The sequence below is a fragment of the Thalassophryne amazonica genome, chromosome 17, assembly GCF_902500255.1.
Source record: "Thalassophryne amazonica chromosome 17, fThaAma1.1, whole genome shotgun sequence".
Lineage (NCBI taxonomy): Eukaryota > Metazoa > Chordata > Actinopteri > Batrachoidiformes > Batrachoididae > Thalassophryne > Thalassophryne amazonica.
In genome coordinates this window covers 58,832,452-58,853,508 of record NC_047119.1, presented here as the reverse complement: position 1 = coordinate 58,853,508, position 21,057 = coordinate 58,832,452, and the positions used below count along the sequence as shown (strand labels likewise).

Sequence of the window (21,057 nt, the reverse complement as noted above, 5' to 3'; positions counted from 1 at the left end):
TTAGAGGTCATCCATGTCTTTATGTCTGTAAGACAATCCTGCAGTTTAACTAATTGGTGTGTGTCCTCTGGTTTCATGGATAGATAAAGCTGGGTATCATCTGCTTGACAAGTATTCTGTTCTATTCATTATTATGAAGGTGATAACCACAATTAAAAGTCTTCATTGTGAAGTTTTAAGTCATAATTATGATATGCTAAGTCATAACTATGAGATTTAACTTCAGAATTATTAAAAGTGTTCTCGTGACTTTTTTTCCAAGTGGCAAAAACAGGCTTCCATTATTATCATGTTCAAACATTTAAATTTTGATGAAAAGCACTAAAAATGATTAGTTTCGTAAAGGTGATAAAATAAATAATTTTTTTTTTTTTTTTTAGAGCTTGGCTGATAATATCAGCTGATATGTATGACCCTTTCATGAACATATCAACACTGTTTTGGTGATATGAAAACTTTTATTTTACCTAAGAAACAATGCAGAGAAACACTTTGGCTGTTGAAAATGGTGTCATTGTGTAGTCTGTCCAGCAAGAGGCACTGTGACTGCATTATTTACAATGCTGTCAAGGATTGCTGGGACCCCCATCACAACCTTGTCCATATTAGGGACAAGATACAGAAGCAACATGACCAACTGCCATTCATTTTCAATCAGAGTGGGCGTTTTACAACGACAAGAGACACGTGTTTGCTGTACGTCCAGCTAGGCGAAGCCAATATAGACAAGATATTGATTTTATGCAAATGTTGAGTGATGTGACTTAGACTGCCAATCTGTGTAAAAGCAGCTGGTTGGCTGTTTGGTTGTTGGTTGTATTTACAATAAAGTTAATGTTTAAACTGTTAAACATCAAGCAATTACATGTCTTTGTAATACAGATTTGATAATGAAATCTGAGGAATTAGTGCCAATTTTTATGTAAATACGAGGTCTATTAGATAATAAACCAACCCTTTTAATTTTTTTTTAACTATATGGATTTGAGTGACGTGCGATTACACCAATCATGCTTGAACCCTCGTGTGCATGCGTGAGTTTTTTCACGCATGTCGGTGACGTCATTTCCCCTGTGGGCAGGCCTTGAGTGAGATGTGGTCCCGCCCTCTCGGCTGAATTCCTTTGTTTCACACGCTGCTCGAGACGGCGCGCGTTGCTTTATCAAAATTTTTTCTGGACCTGTGAGGAATATCCGAGTGGACACTATTCGAGAAATTAAGCTGGTTTTCGGTGAAAAGTTTAACGGCTGATGAGAGATTATGGGGTGTTTCTGTCGGTGTAAGGACTTCCCACGCAGCGGGACGTCGTGCAGCGCTTCCAGGCGCCGTCGTCGGCCTGTTTCGAGCTGAAAACATCCTAATTTAAGGCTTAATTCACCCAGGACGTCGTGAGAGAACAGAGAAGATTCAGAAGAGGCCGGCATGAGGACTTTATGCGGACATTCCACTGTTTAAGGACATTTTGTAATGAAAGACGTGCGCGCAAATTCGCCGAGTCGTTTCCGTGACGACTCGGCAAATCTGTGTGCGCCGCGACAGGAAAAACACCTCCGTGTTGAAAACCATTCTGTAAAATTCAGGTGGCTTTTGATGGCTTTCAACAAGTGAGTAACTGAGAAATTGTTTAACAGCTTGGGCATGTTCCAACTTGTCTGTTGAGATTTCCAACGGAGGTGTTTTTCCTGTCGCGACCCCCCGTGGTCAGGTCCGGCCCGACATGCGACTCTGCCTGCACGTTCTTTCATTACAAAATGTCCGTTAACAATGGAATGTACGAATAAACTCCTCATGCCGACTTCTTCTGAAAGTTCTCTGTTCTCTGACGACTTACTGGGTCAACGGAGCCTGAAATGTGGAAGTTTTCAACTTGAAACGGCGAGACGCTGCCACCTCAAAGCACAGATCGCCGTCAGGCGCCGTGGGCCGTCCTTACGGCGACACTACCAGACCAAAATCTCTCATCAGCCGTTAAAATTTTTACCGAAAACCAGCTGAATTTATCGAATGGTGTCCACTCAGTTGTGCCTTACAGTTTTGAAAAAAATTTGATCAAACAAAGCAGCAGTCTCTGACCCATTCCGAAACAATGAAAAACGACGAGAGGGTGGGCGACTCCTCACTCAAAGACTGCCCACAGGCGAATGACGTAACCGACAGGCGTGAAAAAACTCTTGCATGCCCACGAGGGTTCAAGCATGTCTGATGTAATCACACGTGATTCAAATCCATATGGTTTTTGAAAAAAATAATAAGGTCGGATACTTTTCTAATAGACCTTGTATCATCAAATACTTACTAGTAATTACTAGTAATTTTTTTAAACTCCCCAATATTGGCCCTTCAAAAATCCATATTGGTCGGGCTATAAATTTTGTTCTCCTACTTTTGCCTGCTCTCGTTTTTTGCACGGAGTCACAGAAAATATAAACAGGCTATGAAAATACAGGCCTGTCTTTTTTTTTTTTTTTGGTCCGTCAAAGCACCAGGGGGCGGTAGTCGTGTTTGCGCGGTGTAACAGTCACTTTAATAACTACATCGAAGAGCTGTACGAGGCGTGCTCAAAGTACGTCTAGTAAATAATATTTTGTAAAAAAAAAAATGATGATTTGAAAGTGTAATGGTAATAATGCGAACGAGTTTACTGAAGAGACAACAATTTTAGAGTATTCCTAACTGGGTACGTAGAGCTTTCTCGTTTTCTCTCTCTTTAAGTGGCTGTGCGTTAGCTCAGCTAGCTGTGGTGCTAATGACAGCTGTCTGAGTTAGTCTTCACTCACTGGTGAATGAAACCGTTTAAGATAAATGTTAGGCAGAATGTTCAGAAAGACACATATTGTGGCGACTGGTGAGATTTAATCATTCTCAAAGTAGAACTGTTTTTGTGCCAAACTGTTTAGTCGCCCACCCCCTGTTAAACAGCCGCATGGGTTAGCCAGCTAAACTAGTCGTGCTAACTTGTGTGAGCTGAGAAAATATCTGACTTCGCTGCTGCTGATCGTGTTTGACTGTAAAGTGTAGATTACATGTTGACAAGGAAAGTTGGCATGACAAACTATCTTCAAAACGAGAACTTTGCAAGCTGAAGCCCACACTAATAATACATGTAGTAACAATAATAATAAATGTACTAATGAATGTTTATCCTAATATAGAACAAAGCCTTTAGGACAGACTACCTTTCTAAGTCGTTTTTCCGTCTTGCATGTGCTCACAGTGCTTTACAATGATTCCTCACATTTACTTCCTGATAAACATTTGGAAGTGGCTATTCGCACGGCGGCCGTGTCCATAACTCTCATTTGGCTATTCGCACGGCAAGACTGTGGTGGTAAAACTTGGAACTACTTGTATAAACAAACATACTGCATTAAATGAGAGTTATGGACACGGCCGCCGTTCGAATAGGGTCGGCTTTTTGCCACGAGAGTCTTGCCATGCGAATACTGAAATGAGAGTTATGGACACGGCCAAATAAAAAAAAAAATAAAAAAATCATCAACATCGAAAAATATTAAAGGAGTTAAGACATCTTGAATGCAGCATGTTTGTCTATACAAGTAGTTCCAAGTTTTGCCACCAGTCTTGCCATGCGAAAAGTGAAATGTGGACATGGCCGAATAAAATAATCATCCGTCCATCCATCTTCTACCGCTTAGTCCAATTAAGGGTCGCGGGGGGCTGGAGCCTATCCCAGCAGTCATAGAGCGCGAGGCGGGGTACACCCAGGACAGGACGCTAGTCTGTCGCAGGGCCACAAATAGACAAACACAGACACACCCACACACACACCTACGGACAATTTTAAAGATTCCAATCCACCTAACCCGCATGTCTTTGGATGTGGGAGGAAACCGGAGCACCCGGAGGAAACCCACGCAAACACGGGGAGAACATGCAAACTCCACACAGAAAGGCCACGGGAATTGAACCCACAACCTTCTCGCTGTGAGGCAACAGTGCTAACCACTAAGCCACCGTGCTGCCCCTAAAATAATCATCAAAATCGAAAAATATTAAAGGAGTTATGACATCTTGAATGCAGTATGTTTGTTTATACAAGCAGTTCCAAGTTTTGCCACCAGAGTCTTGCCGTGCGAATGTACGTACCAGAGTCTTGCCGTGCGAATAGCCAAATGAGAGTTATGGAGACGGCCGCCATGCGAATAGCCACAGCCTAAACATTTTTACAGCTAGGTGGACTGACACATTGCAGATTAAGGGTCTTGTACAAGGACACAGATGGGTTAGCACGAGCTGGATTCAAACCCAAGTCTACATATTGACAGGCCAACTCCTGATTCACAGAGCTACCTGCTCTACAAGAGCAAAAAAGGCTTAGGAGTAAAAAAAATTTTAGGAATGGAAGTGACTCTGTAGCCATTAAACCATTATAATTACATATATATATAAAATATACATCTTGCAGTGAAAGCCACCTCTCTGAGATCTCGTGTGAGATTTTGTGGGATTTAAAACCTCAAAAGGGTGAATTGATTGCTTGCTATGGAGACTGTTTCTTGGTCTTGAGGAATCCTATACACTCCAGTGCTGCATACATTAGTGCATGTCTAGTAGTTAAGCGTTGGGCTTCAGACCAGAGGGTCCTCGGTTCAAACCCTAGCCAGACTGGAAAATCACTACGGGCCCTTGGCCAAGGTCCTTAATCCCCTAGTTGCTCCCAGTGTGTAGTGGGCACCTTGCATGGCAGCAGCCTAATATCGGTGTGTCAGTGTGTTTGTGTGAATAGGTGAATGTGAGGCATCATTGTAAAGACTGTTCTTTGGCAGAGAATGAAAATTAAGAAATCAAATTCATATTATAACTCAGGCAGATCTGCAAAAAATAATATTGTTAATGATGTAGGTAATAACAATACAGACTACAGTGTGAAACATTTTGAGCCCCTGACTGCTCAGACAATGTTGCTGACAACAGTGTGCTTTTATTTGGAATCCAAAAGGCTTGTTTGAATAGCAGCGACCTGATATACTTCACGTAGGCTGAATATGGTTTTGAAGCCCTCTTGAGATCATTTTGTAATTTCCTTACTGTAATGCCGCTACCATGCACCGACTCAAGAAAATGTCAATTTATCTTAGGTGTATAAAGTTTGGGCAAAGCTTTTTATCTGAACAAACAGCTAATAGCCTAAGCTGTAATATCCTACTGTCATTGTAATCATACTTGTGTGTGTGTGTGTATAAGTGTGTGTAATAATTTTTGTCAGAGTAGGTGACTGATCTGCACTGTGTTTCTGGTATAATTCCACTATTGACAAAGTGAGCAGTACCACTCTTTTAACTGTGTTTGAACCCATAAAAAGTAATTTAAGCTGAAATTTCCAGAATGGGTTCACTTTCCATCTTCTTTTTAGCTAGATAAGGGAATGACAAACATTACCAAAATTTGTTCTGGCTGTAATTCCTTTACAGAAGAAGAACTGTCCCATTTGTTTTATAGATAATTCACCATGGCTACTACTGAGATGGAATCATGTTCCTCAGACAACAAAGCAGAGCACGGGACAGTTGTCCCTGATTCAAAGTATCCACTTAAAGTCCTTTACTGTGGAGGTAAATGCAACTTTTTTCAGGTTGTCAGATTTACAGGATTTGTTTCTGTCTTTATGTGACATGTTGTGCTGCTATTAATTCATTTTTTTCCTTTTTTGTAGTGTGCTCTTTGCCTACCGAGGTAAGGACAAAGTTAATTTGACACATTAACATTCTTTGGTACATGAATATGCTTTTTTGGAAATTAAATATGTTATAACAAAATTTTTTATTGTTGTTTGCAGTATTGTGAATACATGCCTGAACCAGCCAAATGTAGGCAGTGGCTCGAGAAGAACTTTCCTGACATATTTGCCAGGATGACTGTAGGTGAGTGTAGTGAGTGTGCAAATAAATCCAGCAAACCTTTATCCGTCCCACTACTACTGTCTTTACTGCGGGGTTCCTTGTATGTTGGTAGGCATTACCATGACATGAAACTACTTTTTGTTGGACTTCTGATCATTTACAGTTTCTGTTTGAAGACACCCCCCCAACACCCTTTTAGTATATCAACAATGTCAGAAATGTCACGTGTATTGCATGACATGTCTTAAGCCCCGGTCACACGGCACTAACGAAGGACACCGAAGCCAAGTGAAACAAGAAATCTGAACTTTCGTTGACTTTCGGAGACATCGTTTAACCGTTGGCCAGCTTCATTCCTGTAGCTGGCGCTTTGTCGGAATTTTCAAACTGCTAAAAAATGTGAACGAATCCCAACGACAACTTCAATTTGCCTGTATTCCGTTTTGCTTTCTGTCTTGACAGTTCCTCATCATCTGCGTAGTTCCCGTACCATCAGCGTTCCATTTGACTGTTGTCCAACTTCGTCCAACCTCCCAAAGTCCGACATCTTGCACGAACATTGACAAAATCTGAACTTATCAATAACTGAAGATCGAACGAGCTGAATGTGACTCATCCATGTGTGGCACAAAAAGCAACATTGTTATACAGAAGCAATAGCGGCAAGAACGTTTGACCAACTACTTTAACTATTTACACACGTTCTAGCCATCTGTGGCTGGAGAGGCTGTGCGCACAGCCATAAACTGCTGTGCGCCACAAACAGCTGTGCGCACACTCACAGACGGCTGCAACATGCATGTGTGCACACATTGTTGTTCTAAAGACAAACCTGCTGTCAAGACGACCAGATCTCACACCTGCAGGTGCTGTGGAGATCGCAGAAATGATCACAGGCTGGCACTCGGTCTGATACCCGCTGTCAAGTCACGTCATCATGAATGTTTCGTTTTGATTTTGTTTAAAGCATCAAGGCCACCATTCGCTTCGTTTTTCTTTTGTTAGTTTTGGTTTTGTTTTGTTCTTTTATGTGCTCTGGACTCGCAGGCTTTTCGGTGATGGGAGAAGTGCAGGCTCATTCGTCCACTTTTTCTTGACGATTTGTGAATTTTTTCTTCATTGAAGAAAAAAAGAGGAACACGGTGAAAATGCCAACGGTTGAAGTGTTTAGATTCTTAGATGAAAAAAAATTCTCCAAAGTGAGCCTTTAAATTTACTTACAGTTAAGATCTACAATACACAACATAGGACAATTTCATTAATTTCCTCTTGGCACCACCACAGTGGGTTTGCAGAAATGACCATTTTGAGAGTTTGTCTTTTTGCTGTTAATTAAGGGTATTTACAGTAGAAGAATGACTGATTTTCATGTGTATACGCTCAAAAGTATTTGGGAACTGACTAAGCTGTTCTGTTACAACTTAGCAGCTAAAAATGATGGCGTAGATTAGCTTCACCATGAAGAGGAAAATCGCTGTAATAACTACTACCTGTCTTTTTGAGGCAATATCTTCAAAACGCAAAGAGCAATTAGCTGTAGTCAAATTTGTTTAACAAACAAAGTGGACCGTCCTCTCACAGCACAGGTCAAGTCAAGGAAGGACATCTAATGCAAAACCTTTGCCAACTTAAAATGGAGTTCTATACGGAGCTGCTGTGGTGATTCCGAGCAGACTGGAAGAAATCAAAGAAACTGGTTAAATCGTGTCCTTTAGATGTATGGGTAACATGGTAGACTGGCTTCCAAAGCAGAAGGTTTCTGGTTCAAGATCACCTATGCCCAGTCTACGTGTATTGTGGAGTTAGCTCAGAAATGGCATCTGGTGTAAAACTTGTACCAAATCAACATGCAAACTGATATTGGAGCAGCTGTGATGATCCTGAGCAAAAAGGGAAAAAGCTGGATTTTCTTAATAAATGAACTGCACACACTTTAAATTTGGATCAAGAGAATTGGCTACATGGTTTTTTTCTCATTAGAGTGATTACTGTGTTCACCTAACCTATGGGGAATATACATATTTAAGATGGGTCTCAGGCTTTTGACCTGCACACCACTGTGTTGTGGGCGACCCCTGGGAAGAGCTTGTGGAGTCTTGTGGGCTTCTCTGGGCGTGGTCCAGCACAAAGGTGCCTCAGTGTTGAGGACTCCAGCAACTGAAAAAGGCCAAATGGACAACTGTGTTTCACCTGGCTATGACATACAGATAGTGATTTTAAAGAGATGGGAAGGGACCAGCTGTGTGCCTGGCTGGTTGCTGTCCAGGACTCATTATTCTTTCAAAAGCAAATTTGGGGTTCCATGTCTTGCTGAAGGATACTGACATGCAGACAGTTTTTGATAGTATGTGTCAGGTGGACAAACATGTCATGGTTTAACATTCTGTAGGTTTGTGTTCCATCTGACCACTTCACCTGGTGATCTCACAGGTATGTGGTGCTTTGAGTGAAGGGAGGACCTCCTCTGTGAAACCACCTGCTGAAGTGATTGGTTGAAACAAAAATATGTAGATTCTTTGTCTTTCATAGCATATGGTTGGTTGAACATCCCTGACCCCGATGGTGCTACACTTACCCACTCAGTTGGTTTAAAATGTTTTTGTTTTGATTTTGTCTTACTGGCCTGGCAGCAAAAGCACCCAAGCAGGAACCGGGCACAGGAGATACTGCCCCTGCAGGCGAAGAGGAGGAGAAAAAGAAACAAAAACGAGGTTGGTTATTATAAATTAAAAATGGCATTCATTTTTGTTGGAGCTGTGATGTTAGTACTTATATTTAATATATTTATGTGAAGCCACAGACTGTTCATTGGTTGTTGACATGCCCTCGTCTTGTTAAATTTTCATAACAGAAGGTTCAAAGGTGTAGTTTGATGAACACCTATTGGCAAATATAAGTATCCATCATCAACACTGAGACGTTACCTGCTATAGCTCCAGTCACACCTGTTTCAGAATCATCACTTCAAAAACAAAAGCACACATACATGTTTGATTAGAACAGCGACAAACCTCTTTCAAAATAAATGACTTGACATGTATTTGTACTTTTTTCTTTGTGCCCATGTCCTATTGACTACAGAGTATACAGCAGGACTGAGTACATCCCTGTGCAGTATCACTTAAATGTCAAATGATTCTAAATTATATCACTTCTCAATGATTGCAGCTAAGATGAAGAGCATTTCTTTTTATGAACAATCAAAAACAAATACTTTAAGAAAAACTATTGAAAATATGGCCCAAAAACATCAGTACAAGTATCCAAATCTCTTTTAATAGTGTGCATCTAAATAATCATTTGTCCCGCGTTTTTTTTTAAACATTGTATGGCTTTAATATGGATACAAGAACATTTCCAGATCACTGAATATCTCTTGGAGTTTGTTTAAATAAATTACAATCACAATTAGAAACAGTACTGTACTGTGTGGTAATATTGTTCAGAGCAGGTTATCTTCAAAAACAAGTAGCAAAATAAACAGACAAGTGAGGGAAGCTTCCAAGACACCAGAGTTGGCAGTCTCTGTGTATATGACTGGAGAAAATGGGCATAGTGCAACTTTTGTATGTTGCTTTACCAACAACAGTTTCATTTTGTAGTGGCACAAAAAATGACTTCGGTTAAAAAGAAGACATGAATTTTCAGCTGCAGTTTGCCAGAAGGTGCAGGAAGAGTCAAGCTAGATTTAATTTTTAGTAAAAAACAAAAAACGAGTGCCAATTCAGCATCTGTAACTGGTGAAGTCACAGAAAAAAGCTCCAATCGCATCCACAGATCCTGGCTCTGGGAGAAAAACTGTCTGTAAAGGTGATTATTTTAGTGTAATACATTAACTACTATGCATACTTGTCACAGATTGCATCAAGGTTCTGCTTTGGGCCTTCTGTTTTCAATGTGATATTTCTAAAGTTTTCTTTTTTTATCATGCAGTTACTGAGATGTGATGCCATTTAGAATCACACTCACCCACTCATCATCAACCGCTTACTCAAATTAAGCATCACGTGGGGCTTGAGCTTATCCCAGCAGTCACAGGGCCTGAGGCGGGGTACACCCTGAACAGGACACCAATCCGTTGCAGGGCCACATATAGACAAACAAACACATTCACACCCACGTGCACACCTACAGATAAAGTTTCCAATCCACCTAAGCTGCATGTGGGAGGAAGCTGGAGCACCCAAGGGGAACCGACACAAACATGGGGAGAACAAGCAAACTCCACGCAGAAAGTCCACAGGTGGGAATCGATCCCATGACCTTCTTGCTATGACGTAACAGTGCTAACCACTAAGCCACCGTGCTGCCCCATTTAAAACCATGTGGCATTTATTTGATTAGGCACAGGTGCAGACTCATTCTTGTGTACTCTGGGAGGCGGGATTTAAGTGTTAAAAGCGATGCCACTGTGTATTCGTGCTCTTTGGACAGTTGGGATTTACTTTTCACGTGCTTGTCATCCATTATATATTCTGTGGTGAAGGAACAGTCAAGGTTTTGAGATTAATCTCTCTGATTAAGTTACCGGCGTTAGCATTTTAAGATGGCGCTACAGTGAGTAGCTTTATAGCTATACCTATCTGCCTTTTGTAAGATTCCCGTAAATCCTCAGTTTTCACCTTCAGTAACACTGTTAATGGTTTTCACCCACATTTGAATAATACATTGCAATGTGTTCACTTTTTCCTCCAAGGTGGAAGAGGCCAGATCAAACAGAAAAAGAAGACTGTGCCTCAAAAAGTTACGATAGCAAAAATCCCAAGAGCCAAGAAGAAATACGTCACACGGGTGTGTGGCTTGGCAACATTTGGTAATAGACGTTTGTATGTTATTGTACGATTCTTTTATGTACCACTCCTCTGCCCTTGATTTCTAACAGTAAATTTCACGTTGATTCTTTCAGACATTGATCTTAAAGAGGCTCAGCGATTCTTTGCCCAGAAATTCTCTTGTGGTGCCTCTGTAACAGCAGAGGATGAAATAATTATTCAGGGAGATTTTACAGATGACATAATTGATGTCATTCAAGAGAAATGGCCTGAGGTAAGCGGTCTGATTTTTGTGAAAATGTGATTTTTAAATGTTTCATCTTGCATAGTGAATTTCTCTTTGATTTATTTTATTATTTTTTTACCCTTATTTATTTATTTGTTTATTTTTTAACTGGGTGAGACGAAAAGGCTTTAAAGATCCCATGAACTACATTTTAAACATTAATATAGCAGCCAGCCCTTACTTTATGTGAAGAGGTGTAGGTGGTATAATGGCGTCCTCTGGAGAGAATGAAGTACCTCTCCCTCTGTGCGTGTTGTAATTACAGCTTTTATGTTAATAGTTTTCACAGTTGCACCAGCTGATTGTGCATGTTTAGTACACGTGAGTCCTGCTGTGAGAAACTTCTACTCCTCTCCGATTTTATAAGGAGACACTTGTCTGTGCACCGTCCCGCCCCCAAAGTAGTGGTGCCCACATAGACTATCCAGAAACAAACAAAAAAGCGGTGTGATTTTAAAAAACCTGACTCTGAAGATGCACACATGATGGTTTCCACCTCTGTGAAATCTCAGTGGGCAGACACAGCAAAATACGGGTGGGTAGCGCCAGAAACGCTGCTAGGTGCGCACAACATATAATTAATTCCCATACTCTTAATAATTTGTGTGTAAGAAAAATCATTAAATCATTTTGATAGCACATACAAGATAATCTATTTATACATCTGCATGTACATTTCTCCAACAGAAAATAAAAGACAGTAGTGAGACCAGTTATGTTGTACGGCTTAGAGACGGTGGAACTTACAAAAAGACAGAAGGCAGAGCTGGAGGTGGCAGAGCTGAAGATGTTGAGATTGTCTTTGGGAGTGATGAGAATGGACAAGATTAGGAATGAACATATCAGAGGGACAGCTCAGGTGGGAGGGTTTGGAGACAAAGTCAGAGAGGCGAGATTGAGATGGTTTGGACATGTGCAGAGGAGGGACCCAGGGTATATAGGGAGAAGGATGCTGAGGATGGAGCCACCAGGCAGGAGGAGAAGAGGGAGACCAAAGAGGAGGTTTTTGGGTGTGCTGAGGGAGGACATGCAGGTGGTTGGTGTGACAGAGAAAGATACAGAGGACAGGGTGAGATGGAAACGATTGATCTGCTGTGGTGACCCCTAACGGGAACAGCCGAGAGACAAAGAAGAAGAAGAATGTACATTTCTCCAAAAGCAAACAAAATCCATTCTCACATCTGCCAACCATCCCGCATTAGGTGGGACAGTCCTGGTATGTATCGCTGTGTCCCGCATGAGTATGTGCGGGGTGTCCATTAGTCCTGCATTTGTGTGGGTCCAGGGGCATGCCCGGACCCCCCTAGTTACACTTCGCCCCCTTGGCACTCGCGGCCATGCGTGGGTGTCCCACATTGGTGAATTCAAATGTTGGCAGGTATGTGGGGCTGAAGCGATTAGTCAAGTAACTCGAATAATTCGATTACAAAAAATGCTTGTGGCAAATTCTGTGCCTCGAAGCTCCATTTAACATTGCAGTACACATGCCAGGCCTGCGTGTGGTGCTGTAATGTCCCCAGAAAAAAAAAACAAGACTAGAACATGTGCATAAGCCGTGTAAGAGCAAATCAGTGTAGCACCAAAAGCTACAGCTTTGCAACGTGACACACAGAGTAAAATAAAGCCTTTACGCTGATCATCTGAAATAGCTTACTGCACATTTAAAGTGAAGCAGTGTGTTTATCTATTTTTAAAAAACACACAGGATCTGCTCTACGTGGGGAGTGACTGACCAGGTGGCCGGGTACCCACACTCGAAGTTTCCTATTCGCCTGGCGGCCGTATGCTGTCTCTCTCTGCCCGGTGTGAGGGGCTCAGCACTCCCCTCACACCGGGAGAGTCACAGTGCCGTCCCCTGCCACACTGACAGTCTCTGAAGGAAGATCTCTCGGCAGAAGTCCACTCGTTCTTCTGTGTTTTGCTCAGACTTGCACCGAGTGTTTCGCTTTTTAATTTTCGCTTTTTTGGGCAACACACAACACTTCACAAACATGGTTACTTAAATAAAAAAAAACAGTGACTGTGAGGCTTGCATGTTCAACCTCCAGCTGAAATGCATCTACTGAATCACAGAGAAAGAGGGATAAAAAAATAGAATAGACTATTTGTGCCTTATTCAGCCGACGATCAGGCGGATAGATATTTTGACAAGGCTTTGCGTCCCCGGCCGCCAGGTGAATAGACTGTTCTCTAGGTGCACTTTCAGTCAAGTTTTCATCATCAAGGTGCAGAGCGGATTTATCAGAGTGGCTTTTGTGGAAAGCTGCACTCCTGAGCCCAGTTTTTCAGACTGTGCTCATGTTCACGTGCAGCCTGACTGACTGAGGATTTGACCGACCGCCTGCCCTTATGGTCCGGTGTCAGGGGAGGGCTGAGCTCCTGACACCGGGAAAGATCCAAAACTTGTAAAGATGTGAAACAATAAATAATTACCCAGGAAACCAGAAAGGGATACACTAAATTTGACAATCTGCGTGATGGTGCAGCGACATTGTGCCATTGCTTAGGGTGAGCCCTGGACTGTTGATGTTTAAAAACGCAAAAGTACTTTTTATTCTCGATTAATTGCCAGAATAATTGATAGAATACTTGATTACTAAAATAATGGATAGTTGCAGCCCTACAGGTATGCATTCTGTACTCTGAATGTGTTTTTTTTTTTTTGCTGTAATCCACTTAAGCAGTCTATGTTGACGTCTCTAACTCAGGGCGTTATTTTCTATATCAGTTCTCAGCTCAGGACTGTGGATCTCCCAGTCCTCCTCCGATGTGCAGATGGAGGTGCACGCTGTAATGTGTACACTGTTATTTTGCAGTACTTCTACAGTTCAGCCCTGAATTGCATGTGATATGGCACCATTTCATGGTATCATCGTGTCATGTGCAGCCAGCTTTGGAGTGCATTTCCACTGCAACAGTACCTCAAACTAGAAACCATAACCCCAATCCCTAATGTGTCCAGGGATATGCACCGACCCGATGGACCTCAGGGCTTGTGTAGAACTTGGGCTGTGTTTTCCACCAGCTTGAGTAGAATTGCACCACATATTTCAGTGCCACACCTGTGGAGCACACCACACCCTCAATTGCTAATAATACCGACTTCACAATGAAACTGTATAGCTGATAACAGTTTCTCCAGTCATAACTGCAGAAGCATATAATTTCAGAGTTGTCATGGGTGTCTTGATGGCTTCCCACACTCGTCTCCTTTTTGCACAGTTAATTTTTGAGAACTGCCTACAGCCAGATTTTCCATACTGTACTGTGTCTCAGTTCAGGGCACACATTCTCCAAAGATCTGGCCTTCTGAGACTGCGTAGGTTGAACCAACCTTTCTCAAATGAGACTGTTTAGCCCATGGAACATTTTACCATTGCATTTGACAATTTATTTATTTATACTTTAAACACTACTTATTTACAATTGTATGTATGGAGCCCAAAATTATGCTTTTGCTTTTTAAATTTACCAACCATTTTGTCGGGGGTTGTACGATAACTCTTGGGATTGTTAGGGCTACGAAGGATATATGTTATGGCCTTCATTTTTCAGGAGAAAGAAGGCTGAATTCTTTGGTCACATTCTAAGGAGCCTTCAAAATGAGACAGCCTAGTTGTGCTGCTGTGTCACATGTGATTGACAAATGCAGCCTTTGAAGGATGCAGCCCCTGAGTTGAGACAGAGATTTCTTTGTTAGATGTAAGTCCAAGACATATTCGGGTCATTCCATGCCAAATGGGTCAAATTTTAAAAAAATCCCCACATGACCCCTTCCAAAAAAAAAAAAGAAAAAAATTGTACTTGTTCCCCTGCCAGAAATGTAAAATACCCCAAATGGAAATACCCCAAGTTTTTATGAGCCAGCGCTGATACTTTAAGCACAGGAGCAGTTTCAAAATCACAGCATTTTTGTTCTTATTTGAAGAAAGCATTTTCTGGCCAACTTTGGAGAGCAATATATCCTAGCCAAATTAAGTGAAACCCCTCAAACTATCAAAGTATCCTAGGCAGAATCATACTGGAAAAGCCATATCTGGCATCAAAACAATGATATCTGGTTTCATTTTTTATCCAGGTGTTCTTAAAAACTGCCAAAAATGGTATATTTTCTAAACGAGGTCTGACTTTGAGCATGCACTGTGTCAAAATACGAGATTCGTAGATTAATGCCCACGCTTCTGCTTACTTGCATAGACTCTCATGAATCGGTTACAGCACCAGAATGTTTCATTTTTCCATTTCAGCCAAAATTGTGCTTGTGAGGGAAAATTTGAAATCATGCAGTTTCGATTTTTCGCAAAAATACCCTCTAATTGACCACAAAAATCACAAGGTGAGCAATTGATTAAAAATTTGAAATTTCAACCATGCAATGATATGGATGTAAAGATGATATATACTAATTTCAAGTTTGGGCAAGAAATATTTCTATTTTAATTATTTTTTTTACAATAGGCAATATTGTGTGAAATCGCACATTGACTATATGGTGTTAAGTCTTAATCAATGGGCTAGAAATGTGAATATATAGTTATTACATAATAACTATAATTATACAATTATCTTAACTTGGTAAAAAACTGTATTGCTGATGGATGCAACAGCACAGGGTACCCAAATGAATGATAATTTTGACAATTTCCCAAAATTCGGGATATTATGTCCTTGTTTTCTTTGTAGCTTCCCAGAGGTTAATGCTATAGCATTGAAAGTGGTACCAAATGAAAGCTAATAAAATTGTCTTGCATATGGTGTCAAACACATGAACACCTGTGTAAAGTTTAACTAATTTTAATGCACAAACATACATATTTGTGATGCTTGGAAAGGATGACATCATATGATACATAACTTTATCTCAAAAATGTTACTCTATAGTCTATACAGCTTTACTAAAGCTGTATGCTGCGTCAAGCTCAGTGAATGTCACATGACAAGTTTGACAAGTAAAAAGCCAAATTATCACCAGGTAAACAAAATCATAAGTTTCACTGGAAGTAATGAGTAAAATATTCAGTTACAATGAGCCAAATGAAAGTGAATATATTAGCACTGCTATTAAAACAAAACAAGCATTTTAATATTTTGCATTAACCTCCAGGAAACAATTATACACTGAACAACAATATAAATCCAACACTTTTGTTTTTGCTCTCATTTTTCATGAGGTCTATAGTCTATACAGCTTTACTAAAGCTGTATAGACTATAGAGTAACATTTTTGAGATAGTTATGTATCATATGATGTCATCCCTTCCAAGCATCAGAAAAATGTATGTTTGTGCATTAAAATGAGTTAAAATTTACACAGGTGTTCATGTGTTTGACACCATATGCAAGACAATTTTATTAGCTTTCATTTGGTACCACTTTCAATGCTATAGCATTAACGTCTGGGAAGCTACAAAGAAAACAAGGACATAATATCCCGAATTTTGCAGCATTTTTGAAAAAAATACATGGCTTTTGAGGCAGGCATAGCCAAGGTCCAAGATCAAAGTAACTGGCATATTTAGTTAATTTAGACCTTGGAGAATGGGAATAATATCAGTTTGCATAAGTTTGATGAAAAAGGTCTAATTTGAAGAGGTCTAGTGTAAAGCCTCGGTCCCACCGAATAATGAAGGCTGAAGAAGGAGTCACACATGGGTGTGGGGTGATTATTCGAAGAATGACCCACGTTTTCATCTATCACGTATCCACTATGAAGGTGCCACTATGTGCCTCTCTGTACCCCGTATGTGCCGCGTAGCAGCCTCTAGTGAGCCACGACCGACATGTCATTACAGCCTCGAATGGCTCGCATCAGCCACACTAAGCCACGTAGTGCCATGATAGCGCCATGATAATGCCATGTCGGCGCACGTTTAGGCATGAGTTTGGTCCAAACCTCCAGCCCTCCCACACCTGGTCCCTTCAAAGTGTGGGTTTTCAATTCACAGATTCACAGCAGCATTTAAAGATGTCCCTTCTTTTTTCTTTTTTTTTAACGCAGTCCAAAAATAGACACTCCATCACAGTTCCGCAGTTGTGCGCTGTGCGCCAGGCTGCTGTCCACCTGTAATGCACCAGACCAGCTAGACCCGAACCACGGGTTCCTGGAGAGCCGCCTCTGTGCTCCTCGCTGGCTCTGCGGCTCTCTGGCTTTTCTTCTGCGGCTTTAAACACACAAAACTTTGTCTATTTCTGCAAAATCACTCTTTTGCGGGCGCGCTGCTGTTGTCCTTTCATGGACAGCCGCCTCTGTGCTCTTTCTAAGTGGCTTCCTTTCCGTCCGTGGCTTGCTGGCTTTATTTTTTCCCTGGCTTTTTTACAACGTGAATCCACTTTTAACTTTGTGTTCGTCGTTTATTTCTGCAAAAGCGCTCTTTTGTGCGCGGTGCCGTTCTGCATACAGAATGAGGTGGCCGTTTTATTATATACACCTGTAGATCATTTTATATATATATATATATATATATATATATATATATATATATATATATATATATATATATATATATATATATATATATATGAGGTCTATATATATATATATGAGGTCTATTAGAAAAGAAACCGACCTTTTTATTTTTTTTAAAAACTATATGGATTTGAATCACGTGTGATTACGTCAGACAAGCTTGAACCCTTGTGCGCATGCGTGAGCTTTTTCACGCCTGTCGGTTGCATCATTCGCCTGTGGGCAGGCTTTGAGTGAGCACTGGTCCACCCCCCTCGTCGGAATTCCTTTGTCTGACTTCTTCCTGAGAGACTAGTGCTTTGCTTGATCAAAATGTTTTCAGAAACTGTGAGACACATCCAAGTGGACACCATTCGAGAAATTCAGACGGTTTTCGGTGAAAATTTTAACGGCTGATGAGAGATTATGGAGTGTTACTGTCACTTTAAGGACTGCCCACGGAGCCGGACGGTGCGCCGCACCCCGAGCCGCCGTTGTCAGCCTGTTTCAAGCTGAAAACTTCCAAATTTAAGCCTCTGTTGACCCAGGATGTCGTGAGAGAACAGAGAAGTTTCAGAAGAGCTTGGGATCAGCAGTTTATCCGGACATTCCAGTGTTAAAGGAGATTTTGTAATGAAAGACGTGCGGACAGATTCGCGCGTCGGCACCCAGCCGCTCATGGCGTGGCGCCACAGCAAAACACCTCCATGTTGATAACCATTTGTAAGATTCAGGCGGTTTTTGATGGCTTTTAGTCGAGTGAGTTTCCGAGAAATTGTTTAACAGCTGGGCATGTTCAGACTTGTCCTGTAATGCTTCCAACGGAGGTAGTTGGCTCATGTGATCCATTAATTCCAGAAGTGATTAGAGGTGTTTTCAGCATCCAATGTTTGACAGAAAATGATTAATCCGCTACAAAATAATTATTTTATATAGAGTCCAGCGGACAGAGCAGGTGGAATTGTGTGCGCAAGAAGAGAGCCGCTCCAAAAATAGCCTCTCAGGTCCTGCCTCAGTGCGCACACACAGCGGAGGTCATGTGATCCATTAACAAGATATTAAATCAACATACTTTTACATACAACAGACATCAACATACAGACATACTTTTACAGCTAGGAACTGTTTTATCAAGCTATAAAAAACATTAAAAATAATTACCTTAAGCTGTTCAAAATACATTCCACATGGAGCAGGAAAGAGAGGGAAAAAAAAGTGTCCAGATGAAACAGTCCTCTGTGATGAGTCCAGCGCACAGAACAGGTGGAATTGTGTGCGCGAGAGGAGAGCTGTTCCAAAAATAGCCTCTCAGGTCCTGCGAAGGTGCCAGGCGCACGGATAATGGACTTTTTGCAGACTCGTAAGCACCACGCAAATGCCTCTAAGCCGTCGCAGTAACTCGAACACAAACTGCGCCACGCTGTTGTTGCTAAATTTTGAACATCTTGAAATTAGCGCCGTGCTCAGAGACGAACGTCGTTAACTGAAGATAATGCCTCTAAGAGCCACTCAGAGCCACTATACTGCCACGATAGCTCACGAACCAAAAAAAACAAAACAGGGTGCGATCCTTCATTATTCGGTGGGACCGCGGCTTAAGACAGTTGGCTTTCACAATTTTGTTGATTTGAGTGATGCTGGTGCTCACACGTACAGTCTGAATGACAGTGATCAGAACAAAGTTGAGTCACTTCTCCCAGGGTTTTTGCACACATAACATGCATACTGATGACAGATATTATTACAGTAGCTGATTTACTATTAGCCTTTTTGCCTGTGATGTGTCTGCAGAAAACATGTTTTCCTGGTACATAACCCAAGTTTTCGGACATGATGGCTTTGTTTGGTGTACATGGTATACCTAGATTAAGAGCACTTTGTTTGCAAATGTGTGCATTTTAAAGATTATGTAGGAAATATTACTTGTTCACTGTGTATTTAACTATTAAATAAATATAACAAATGAATCATTCAGGTAAACCTTGAAAGTATTTTTAGATTACATGACATTGTATATTGTGTTGTTGGATCTGTATTCATAAAAATGATGACTTTTCAGAAAAATTTAAAAATATATAAATATTTCTTGCCCAAACTTGAAATTTAGTATATATAATCTTTACATCCATATAATTGCATGGTTGAAATGTCAAATTTTTAATCAATTGCTCACCTGGTGATTTTTGTGGTCAATTATGGGGTATTTTTGCGAAAAATCGAAATTGCGTAACTTCAATTTTTCTCTTGCAAGCAAAATTTAAGCTGAAATGCAAAATTGAAACATTCTGGCATTGGAACTAGTTCATGAGAGTCTATGCCTATAAAGAGAAGTGTGGGTATTTATCCATTTTGACACAGTGCATGCTCAAAGTAAGACCTCGTTTAGAAAATATACTGTTTTTGGCAGTTTTTAAGAACAGTTGGATAAAAAATTAAGCCAGATATCATTGTTTTGATGCCAGATATGGCTTTTTCAGTATGATTTTGCCTAGGATACTAAGTTTGAGGGGTTTCACTTAATTTGGTTAGGGTATATTGCTCTCCAAAGTTGGCCAGAAAGTGCTTTTTTCAAATACAAACAAAAATGCTGCGATTTTGAAACAGCTCCTGTGCCTAAAGTATTAGAGCTGGCTCATTAAAACTTGGGGTATTTCTATTTCTCTGGCTGGGGAGCAAGTGCAGTGTTTTTCACTTTTTTTTGGAGGGAGTCATGTGGGGACCACTGGCTGACTTGGCATGGAGTGACCCATTCAGGGATTTGGACATGTTCATGTATTCATCCTCTGACTGATCTAAATTAAACTGGCTGTGAAAGTGATAATTTGTATTAATAATAGTCTTCAGATTTCATTTGTCTAATTACTTAGGGCCTCTGAAAATACAGGTCAACTTGAAGATGGTTACATCTCTCGTGATTGCACAATTTGGAAATTGTATTTTTGTATCACAGGAAAAACATTCTGCTGAGTCTCTGAAACACTGATCTTTGTGTCTGTTGTAGGTGGATGACGACAGCATTGATGATCTGGGAGAAGTCAAGAAGTGAAAAACCAAATATGCACTTTTACTGAAATGGATGTAATTTCAAACAGTGACAACTTGGCCAAATGTAAACATTGAGTCATTTTATACCTACTTTATTTACTGTACATATAAAAAGCTGCAGACATGTCCCACCCACTTGGCATTTTCTTTTAGTTGATAGCTGCTGTCTCCTCTTTGCCAAAGGTGTGTTTTGATGTGAATTCTCCCAGATGTTGTTCACACAAGCAAACTGTAGGTTAATAAATTTCAGTCTTTCGCCTGTGTACTGGTGTCATCCCTCCATATTTTCTTTGTACTAGTGGTGCGGCTTAGCTAAAATTTCCATAAAATTGTTCATTTTGTGATTAAAGCGTGGAATTTGGTACACACACACTAAATAAAACTGTTTATTTTCAGTTATGGAGCCATCCTGGAGCTGACCTCTAATGAGCTACAGGGGTCAATAAAGAATTACACAGGGGTCAAAATTTAAAAATGCTCCAATCATGTTGAAAACTATGCCATATTATTTGTCTGATCATAATGATTCCAAAAAGGTATTCTTTGGACTATCTATGACTGAATGTTATGGAGTTATGGGGTAAAAACAGCAAAAATGGTGACAAAGGTCAGTTTCAGTTTGTACAGGGGTGAAAAGTTAAAGCTGCT

The 21,057-nt window shown here is 40.7% G+C and overlaps 1 protein-coding gene across 3 annotated transcripts; it reads left to right on the top strand.

The window, feature by feature from the left end:
* The first annotated feature begins 2,507 nt into the window (after nt 1–2,507).
* denr (density-regulated protein) lies at nt 2,508–20,672 on the top strand. Of its 3 annotated transcripts, none has more exons than XM_034192573.1 (8): nt 2,508–2,677; nt 5,461–5,573; nt 5,675–5,694; nt 5,798–5,882; nt 8,492–8,572; nt 10,558–10,674; nt 10,768–10,907; nt 20,366–20,672. In XM_034192573.1, exons 2-8 carry the CDS (start codon nt 5,471–5,473, stop codon nt 20,408–20,410), a joined length of 591 nt encoding a protein of 196 aa, XP_034048464.1. In that variant the 5' UTR covers nt 2,508–2,677; nt 5,461–5,470; the 3' UTR covers nt 20,411–20,672. The 3 variants fall into 3 exon arrangements, with proteins under 3 accessions (XP_034048464.1, XP_034048463.1, XP_034048462.1); XM_034192572.1 differs by having other exon boundaries at nt 5,433–5,573; nt 8,483–8,572; XM_034192571.1 differs by having other exon boundaries at nt 2,509–2,677; nt 8,483–8,572.
* The last annotated feature ends 385 nt before the right edge of the window (nt 20,673–21,057 follow it).

Coding starts and splice junctions, on each gene's coding strand:
- denr (XM_034192572.1), top strand. CDS start 5,471: ATGGCTACTACTGAGATGGAATCATGTTCCTCAGACAACAAAGCAGAG. Junction 10,675..10,767: donor GTGTGGCTTGGCAACATTTG/GTAATAGACGTT, acceptor TGATTCTTTCAG/ACATTGATCTTAAAGAGGCT. Junction 10,908..20,365: donor TTCAAGAGAAATGGCCTGAG/GTAAGCGGTCTG, acceptor TGTCTGTTGTAG/GTGGATGACGACAGCATTGA.